We start from the raw sequence: 9950 nt of genomic DNA on the forward strand, positions 1-9950 counted from the left end.
GAGGTCTGCATGGTCGGAGCCTATCAGCAGGGTCGGGGTGGCGCCGTCTATGAGCGGGATAGGTAGTTGACGCAGGTGGACATATTTATCCATCAGTTTGGCGATGGGGTAGGTGTACTGTGATAGTCCTATTTCTTGGCTGGTGAAAGCATTTGTAATCCTATACCGTCTCTCTGGCTGCCCGCTTGCTGCGATAGTGAAGGAGACATTCTCGCCTTTTATCGTCTTTAAATCTCTTCTTATTGTCCGAATCGTCATCTGGTTCTCGCTCCCCCGCAGTCCCAGCTGGGCCGCAGCGGATGCGAGGAGAAGGGTCTTCTCTGACCCGTCATCAAGGACGGCGTAAGTGTCCATGACTTTATCTTGGTGGCTCAATGTTACACGGACTACCTTTAAGAGCACCTGGGCGCCGCTGCTGCTGGCGGGGTCAATGTACATGACACTTGCCGTTGTGCTGCTCGATGGTGCAGGTGCAGGCTTTCTTCTGTTACTGTCGTGTAGGACATCTAGGTGGGCTCCGTCACACCGACTGCACCTCTTCTTTAGGCGGCACTCGGCTGCCATGTGACTGCGCGCACATCGGTAACAGCGCCTGTTGGACTTTATCCATTGACTCACTTCTTCTGCATTCATCTTCTTGAACAGGTCACATTGTGACAGCCAGTGTTCCTTCTCGCAGTACGGGCACACCATCTTCCACTTCTCTTTTCTCGAGGGGGTACTGTGGTTCTTACTGCTCGGTACTGATTCTGATTGGTGCATGACAGTCACTGATCTTCTTCCATCGTTTACTCTCCTAGGTCCCTCTCTGGAGCTTGGTGTGCTCCGCACGAATGTATCCAAGCGTAGGCTGCTGACTTCTCTCTTCAGGAAGTCGGCTAAATCGAGGAGGGATGGTTCGGGACCGTTAGGATCACGGTGGTCTCTTTGCCGCCTAAAGCGCTCTTGTCTGGCGGGCGGCAGCTTCTCTAAAATCCTCTCGGCGTTAGAGTTGGCGTATAGCTCGTGCATACCCTTTTCTCGTTGCGCTCCCAGCATCCCTACCAGGGACTGCACTTTTATAGACAGGTCGTCTAGTGAGCGATTGTCTGTTGCTGGGGGTAGGCGGTCAATATGCCTTATCTCTTGGATTACGTAATCCCATATACGTCCATATCTCTGGTCCAGCGCTGCTAGAGCCGCGGTGTATGGGGTCGTAGAGGTGGCATAGGCTAGCGCTATATTGTGCGCTCGGGGTACTTTCAGGTGCTTCAGTAATATTGCATACTTGTGGCGTTCGTCAACGACATCCACCATCATTGTCTCTAAGCACATCCGGAGCTCCGTGTACTGTGCTCGATTCTCATGGGTGAAGTCTGGAAACGTCGGTGTGCCAATGTATGACGCCGTGGATGGCTGGCACATCGGTGAGCGTTGGGAGAGAGGCCTCCTAGGCGAGTCTCCTCTTGCGCCTTTCTGGTCCAGGTGCTGTTCCTCGGGGCTGGTCGTGCGTCATGCTCACCCGTGAATAGAGTCGGGGGTCTGTAGCGCAGCGCCGCGGGGGTATAGCCTGGGCTGTACTGGACCTCCTGGTCCGGTGGAGTACTGTGCTGTCGTCGGGCTTGGTTCTCCTCCTCTCCCTCTTCTTCTTCTGTCAGGTCCTCTAGATCCTGTAGTCGTTTATTTAGCCTCTCCGCAGTGTATGCTGCTCCTTCCTTGTAGCTGGGTCTCGCTTGGACCGGTCGGGGAAGGGGGTCTGCGGGGGGTATAGGCTCTCTCTGGTGGTCAAGTTCAGGGTCGCTTGGTCGGTTAGGGGATGCTGCCCTTGACTGTTGTCTCGACGAGGCCCTTGAACCCCTGGCGGAGGGAGAGGGTGTTGCCCTGGTGATCAGCTGCTCCATTAGCTGCGCTTGTAGTCTGTCGCGCTCGGCTTGTAGTCTGTCGCGCTCGGCTTCGCGCTGGATGAGAGCGATGTCGCGCTCTGCTTCTCTTTGGGCACCGTCAGCGGCGCGCTGGGTGTCGGACCGGTCTCTTGCCATATTCTCTTCCGTCTGAAGGCGTCTCATCTCCAGGCGTATGTGCTCTTCTTCGCTCCGTTGCTGTGTTTGGAGTCGATCGCGTTCACCCTGAAGTCGATCGCGTTCACCCTGGAGTCGATCGCGTTCGGTAGAGGCTGTCAGGCTGACGAGGAACGCCTGTGACAGCATCCTCTCCGCCTCGCTGGGGGAAGACGCTTTTAGAGGTGAGCCGCTCCTGGCTGTCCTCGTTGGGGAGTCCTGGAGCTCTATCTCCTCGGCGCTCTCCTCATCTTGTTCCGTGCAGGGTTCCACCTCTGGAGGGTTGTCTTCCTCCCGGAGCTGGTCGGGGACTACTTCTTCGGTATTGGCGGGGGGTAAAGGCATGTCTGTTCCCTCCTGGTCCCCACCGTGAGCTTGGTCAGTTACATTAGAACCCACTAGGGCCTCTGTGGTCGGGGTAACCTGGTCGTTAAGGTCAGACATAATTTTACTTTCTACTTTTACCGCGTTTACCGTCTGTAGAAGGCTAGGTAGTTGACTGACAGCGTAATCCTCTAAGTACTGAGGTGTCTGTCGTCTGCGCCGCGGGCGTTCTACGTTAGGAGGACCGTTTCGTGGAGTGTTCATCATAGGCCATTTCAATATTAATAACACTATATTAATATTACACTAGTTACCCTCCGGCTCGAAGGACCAATTGTAACTGAGGGGTACAATTCCCTGACTGTATTGATAAGTATGGTATCATTAAACCACTACCGCTTGATGTACTTTAACTTCTGGCCATCCAGTACACGATATCTAAGTATGATGAACACTTTCCCACATATGAAACCAGGTCCACACAAATATAACAGTCGAAGGTTTAATATAGCAAAGGGTATATACAACATTCACTTAATTACATTTATGATTTGAATGCACTTGTAAGGCAAATGAGTATTCGTAGGCAAATCAACACTGAATGTCCAATCTCTGGTTACGCAGGAAGCAAGTATACAACCTGGTTCTTTAGGGAAACTATAGCGATGGTACTTAAGGATTATAGCGGGATACTAAAGGGGTCCTGCTGGTTGTAAGTCAGTAAGGGGGGGGGGGGGGGGGGGTTTGGAGAGCCGTAAGCTGCATCCCATCTGGCCAACGATTCCTGGGGAGAATTCAGGTACAGAAAACAGTGCCCGCAGGATCTTGATCCACAGATGAATACACTTGGGCCCTCTTGTAGACGGTAGCTGTAGGTCCACAACGAAGGAGAAGCGAGGCGGCCTCGGTCTGGGTTGAGCGCCGTCTCACCTGGGCTCCTCTCGGGGGTAATTCCAACACTCACTGGCGTTGGCTGTTATCCGCTCCACAAATCAAAGCACCCAAAGCAAATAGATATTCCATGCCGTATAGGCTCAGCAGTCGTCCGGGTAGGTAATCCAATGTGCAGGTCCACTCGTCCTTGCCCAGAACTCCTCGGATGAAAGCACCACGCGTGGTCTGCCCAGCCTGGTTAAGACTCTAGATAACGCGAGGAACGATGGGGGTGCTGCTCACTTTAGAACTCTAACCGAACGATGCACCATACATAATAGACTATTATTACTTAATAGAAATACGTCCCACTCGACGGTACAGTGCCAAACTATGACAATTCAGCTATGAATTTACACGAGGTCTCAATGCCTATTCTGGGGCCAAATAGGCCATACTGCACCACACGTGGGTCGTGGGTGAGGCTTCACGTCTGTTACTAGGTTGGAGGGTAAAGGACTAATGGACTAAAAGAAAGTTCTACTTTACTTGCGCCCTATTTATATGCACGGTGAACAAATAGTACCATTCGTATTTCGGTAGCCGTATTCCTACGCGGAACCGGGGCTAGTTGGGACATGTTCGTCGGCACTATTGAACTTGACTCAAGGGGCCTGTCTGCAGGCGCCAGGTTCTTGTCCAATGAGAGAATGAACTATTATGGGCTGTAGTAGACTAAAGGGATATTCAGTGTATATGTACAAAGAATATACAAGGGATATCAAACGATATACAAATACTATTAAATATATATCCATAAATAAATATATATATTCGGTTTAATCTGATCCTTCACAACATACGTGTTAAGGTTGTTTTGGCTTTTATTCCATTTTAATATCCTACTCAATGTCACCGAGCGGCACTGCAGATTTACCCTACTCTTGGGATTCGGAAAGGTGCATTACCGGCCAGATCCTCATAGCGGCGTTGTCTCGATAATGCAGTGTTCCCTGTGGCAGTTTCCTGCAGTGAATTTTCCTGTTAGCCTGAAGCTATGCCTGTAGCATGTAGCCTGGAATACTTTTTTGGACGCTGGATTCAGTATGCAGTAAAGCAGGGGTCTCAAACTCGCGGCCCGTGGGCCAATTGCGGCCCGCTGGATGATATTTTGCGTGTCACTGCTCACTCAGTGGCATGGGTGTTGGCTAAACACAAGAAGCCATTCTCTGATGCATAAATAATCAAATAATGTATGACTGAAGTGATGGAGACCATGTTTGAAGGCAAACAAAAGCAAATCCTCCTCAGATAGCACAGCAACCAGAATAACTGAAATACTGGCTGTGATAGAATTAAAAAAATGCACAGTGCATTTCCATAGCTGTGGATGAGTCCACTGACCACTGAGAATGCTCAGTTGCTGGTGTTTTTGAGGTTTTATGATGAGGCAAAGGGGTAGTTTGTTGATGTATTAATACATTTTTGGAATACTTGAAACCCTTTTTTTGTGGAATATTTGATGCGGCCCAGCCTCACCCAGACTCTACCTCCAGCGGCCCCCAGGTAAATTGAGTTTGAGACCCCTGCAGTAAAGGAATATAGCATCAGCCAATGGACATATCGATCTCAGTGGCGTCGTTTCAGTAAAAGGCAAGGTATGGCGAGGAGGGAGTCGGTGTGGGGGGGGGGATTGGTGGAATTTGTTTGTCAAATCAGTTGTGCAATAGTCACTTTTGGTGAGTTGTTTCTATACAATTCAGTTATATGACATTTAGGTATGACACAGGACTACACAAGCATTTTGTATAGAAATGTGTCAACAGACTAAAGCAGGGAACCACAATATTTTGCATACGAATTATGCAGAATGTAATATCATAACTGTCTATTACTTTTCTTGCAATTGAGCCAATTTTCCTTAGGTACGGTTTTGAGGTGTGTGTTCAACAGAATGTAGTATCAAAAACACATTCACAAAAAGTATGGGTTACTGAATGCTGAACTGCACTGTTATAATCACTAAGCCATTGTTACCTGTGTCCCTGTATCACTTGTCTCTGCTGCCCTTTGATTAAAAAACATCCCTATGTCCATTTTCCTTTTTTTTGGGCATATTTCAGTTAGTCACAGTAAAAGTCACCTAGTAAAAGTGAGATAATTGACAATATCAAAACATGCTAGGGCTGTACCGAATAGTTCGAATGTTGACATTCGAATTCGAAATCAACATAAAAAAAAAAGAAAAAAAAAAAATTACATTTTTATTTGCCAAGGTATGGCGAGTGCCATACCTTGCCATACCAGAACGACGCCCCCGATCGATCTACCAGATGGCGATCGATAACTGGGAAATCCTTTTTGGGATCCAACCGGCCCACGGTAAGAGCTTTTTCACGTAAATTTCATGCTGATCGAATGAGGCTAATGCCGTTATTGGTAATCAATAATCAGAAACGACGTCCCCCGCGCCCCCCCCTCCCCTTTCATGCATTCATGGTGGACCATGATACCGATATTTTGAGTTTTAGCTCTAGCTTGTGTATAGCCGAAACGTCATTCGATTTAACGTTATTAGCTTAGCGCCCTGTATCTCGCCTTCCAGGAAATACCCCAGAACATTGCGGTATAACGTTCATATTCACGACGCTATAAAATGGGAACATATTGATGAAGTTTTTTTTTATTTAACACATATTGAAGGGACGGTTTATAGTGTCAATTGACAATGACAATGGACAGATAGCAATAATATAAAGTATAGATTTAGCTCTACAAACAGCCTCACGCACAATGAAAGGTTGTTATGATAAGATGGCCTTATAGAGTGAGATTAGACGGATCCCAGTGGCCGCGAAAGTGTTAAGAGAATAAATACCTATACCGTAAGAATAGATACCTGTAGATGTGTTCATACGATTTCCGTTGCCGGGGGAACAGCTTGGGGCCCATGTTTACTTCCTGTCAGCTATCGTATTAGAAAACACTGCAGCAGGAAGTAAACGTGGCCCGTTTAGAATAGTTGATGTTGTCAAGCTTGAAAAGGTCTATGCAGCCTAAGAAAAACTGCATGGGAATGTAGTGTAATCAGGAACCAAGCAGTGTCACTGCTAAACCCTTCGGTCACACTAGCAGTAGCTACACAGCACTGAGGTCTACAGACGGAACAGTCTGCCCATGAGGAGAGCCCGCGCAGGAACACATGAAACAATAATCTCCCCGCAGTCTCTCTCTCTCTCTCTCTCTCTCTCTCTCTCTCTCTCTCTCTCTCTCTCTCTCTCTCTCTCTCTCTCTCTCTCTCTTCCTCTCTCTTTCTCTCTTCCCGGCTCTCTCTCCCTTATCTGATTACTCCATAGGTGAAAGAGAGAGAAAGAGGATTAGGGAGCCTGATGGCTCTGTATTGGCCTGCAGTGTTTTCATTAGGAACGAGGAGGAGGACGAGGTGCCACTGGAGAAATAAAGATGTCTCCTTATGAGTCCATGAGCCGCTGACCATCATAGAACAGGACACAATATAATGGAAAATAATAGAAATAAATAGAATAGAACCACCGTAGTCAATGGGGCATTTCTTCAAATAGAGAATTGTATTAGTCAGAGCAGAAAAAAACGAATCAAATAGAATATGACAGTCTAGTGAGAACAGAACAAGTGCAAATTCACAATAGCTGCGACCGCATTCGTGCATTCATCTAACTGTGCGTGCATGCATTCATACACACACACACACACACACACACACACACACACACACACACACACACACACACACACACACACACACACACACACACACACACACACACACACACACAGACACAGACACACACACACACACACATGTACACGTACATGTACACGTACATGTACACGCACACACACACACACACACACACACACACACACACACACACACACACACACACACACACACACACACACACACACACACACACACACACACACACACACAAGGGGGTGTGGCAGTGTGTCCTTGCCTCATGATCAAGCTTTCTATGGCCAGGTTTGGCCATGTTATGTGAATCAGTTTAGAACTTATGCGCCTTTTTATTATAGGACACTCCCACTTCCAAGCCCCTTTTTTGCCAATTGCTCATCAGCTGTCCTTTGGCTCATGACCAACATTTCCACTAAATCTTGTGCAAGTATGTGAATCCCATTGCCACGCCCCCTTTTAGCCAATTGGCATGAACACACACACACACACACACACCTTCAGACAGACACCCACACACCTTCAGACAGACACACACACACACACACACACACACACACACACACACACACACACACACACACACACACACACACACACACACACACACACACACACACACACACACACACACACACACACACCTTCAGACAGACACACACACACACACACACAAACTTGACCTCCCTGCCAATTTTCTACCTACTAGGGCAAAAACTGTAGAGGGTGGGAACATTTTTATGGGCCAACCGACCAACAGGCAGACAGTTATAGAGCTGCTGGTCGCACCTAATATATAATATAATATAATATAATATAATATAATATAATATAATATATATAATATAATATAATATATATAATATAATATAATATAATATAATATAATATAATATAATATAATATAATATAATATAATTTAATTTAATTTAATTAATTTAATTTAATACAGCTAATCAGAGCAGAATAAAATAGAAGATATGACCTAGCAATAAGGACACATAGGGCTACAGCTGTCAGTGTGTGTCCATATAGTTACAGGACACAGGAGAAAAAAAGGGACTTTATATGAAGTGCTAAAAGCATGCTGGACTCATTCCATCACTCCTAAACCACAAGAGATATATGCATGAGCCTGAGCCAATTAAATCTTTGCCCGTAAATTCAGACAAACAGAGCTATTAGATACATTCCTGCAGCAGTTGTGGCGACAATATGAGTTACCATGGATAGACGCTATACTCGCACCATGAAAACGCCATTTATTAACAAAAGGAGCAAGACTTTTCTGAGGCATACAGTAAATGCTGTGTGTATTTGCTGCACGAGTGCTTGTGTGTTAGAACTCTTTAAGTGTGGGGGTGTGGGTTTGTTTGCTTTGTTCAGTAACTATACCAAAGTGGAATCTTGTGTCAAGCTCCAATGTTTTGAAAAGCAAAAATAGATGCTCATTGGAGTCGAGGTCAGAGTCCGTATTAGAGTAGAGAAACAAAGGCACTCTTTTATGTACAAAAATGTAAAAGGCCTCTATTCTCATGGCTGCTCTAAATGTTTCCACAAAACCGCCTACATTAAGGGTGTCCTGTGTTTGTGCTTTAACCATGCTCTTTTATTGTGACCATCAACGAGGGCGTCAGCATGCACGGGTGTGAGTGTGCTTGTGTGCGCTTGAAAGAATGAAAGAATCCCTCTTTCATGTAACAGGGTTGTGGTCAATTCACTCTCAATTAAATCAATTAAGGAAGATGATTTTGAACCCTTGAAAAGGTTGGCATAAGAAAGGTTTCCTTATCCAAGCTTCAAAACCTTTCAGGTGCAAGTCCGTCTGAATGTTTTCTCTGACTTCTATCTTGGCATTCTAGGTTTCAGTGAACGGTAGCATCATGATTAGAACATTCAGATATCCAAATCCTATCTCACATGTGAGATGGTAACCCTGAAAGGGTTCAAAACCATCATTAGGGGAAAAAACAACAACATTCTGTTTACATTTTCAATTGATTGAAGTGAAAGTAATTTGACCCCTAACCACGCTGTGATAACAATAGTATAAATGCAAGACTGTGTCTCTTTACCTTAGCAGCCAGCGACGAGCTGGGCTTCTCCAGGAGGTCCCAGAGCTTCTGCCTCTTGTCGGGACACCACCCCTTCTCCTCTTCCTCGCCGTCGACTTCCCTTAGACTCTCTGCCTCTCTCCTCAGCTCCTCGTTCATCTGCTCCTTCTTCTGGTGGTACCGTGCCTGGCAGCAGGACTCCAGGTAGATCTCGTCGATGCCCCAGTAGTCCAGCTCCTGGCCGAAGGACAGGGCGCACATCTCCTCCATCATGTGCAGTTTGCCCGTGCGGTAGAAGTTTAGGATGGAGGAGAAGGCACCTGGGTGCCGGTCGAAAAAGTACTCGTTCTCGTTCAGGCTGTAGTCGTCGCAAATCTCCAGTAAGGACTCGTGGGTGTTGCAGTCTCTTAGCCGCCCAAGACGGGTTCTGGGGAGCCGGTCCAGGGTTCTCCATAGGACCTCGTGGACCAGGCCTCCGACGTTGATTCGGACACGCCGGGACCGGGCCTTGATGCGGATAATGTCGATGGGCTCGGGTGGCAGCGAGCCCTGCGCAGGCGCTCGGGTGGCTTTTGGGGTGCTGGTGAAGCCCATTCGGTCTGCCATGGTGTTCTGAGTAGGTGATTTAGGTGGTGCTTATATACTGTGTGTGTGTGTGTGTTTGGGGGGGGGGGGGGGGGGGGGGGGGGGGGCTAGTTCCGCTTCAAGCTGGACAGGCTTTGGGTCTGGTGGCGGTGGACTGGGGTCTCTCCACTCTACACCCAGCAGGAAAGAACCTACCAGGCTCAGGTAGCCGTGATCAGAAGGCCCCCCAGCAGGTTTGCTCCATAGCTGGGGAAACACAACACACAACAGTAATGCATTGTACAAAGCAAATTAAACACATTATATCCCTATAGCCCGACCCGCCAGACACATGGAACGGAC

At 47.3% G+C, this 9950-nt stretch overlaps 1 protein-coding gene across 1 annotated transcript in view; it reads right to left on the minus strand.

Annotated features, from left to right (window-relative positions):
- The window catches only part of kcnb2a (potassium voltage-gated channel subfamily B member 2a), a gene marked incomplete at both ends in the record, with an annotated part of 123673 nt that extends 114044 nt beyond the window's left edge, over positions 1-9629 (minus strand). The window contains one exon of the mRNA XM_084327735.1: positions 9045-9629. Within this exon, the coding sequence (XP_084183861.1) occupies positions 9045-9629 (585 nt within the window). The remainder of the gene's footprint in view (positions 1-9044) is intronic.
- Positions 9630-9950: the final 321 nt, after the last annotated feature.

This window comes from Notolepis coatsorum (genome assembly GCF_963971535.1).
Source record: "Notolepis coatsorum genome assembly, chromosome: 13".
In the NCBI taxonomy this organism is placed as follows: Eukaryota; Metazoa; Chordata; class Actinopteri; order Aulopiformes; family Paralepididae; genus Notolepis; species Notolepis coatsorum.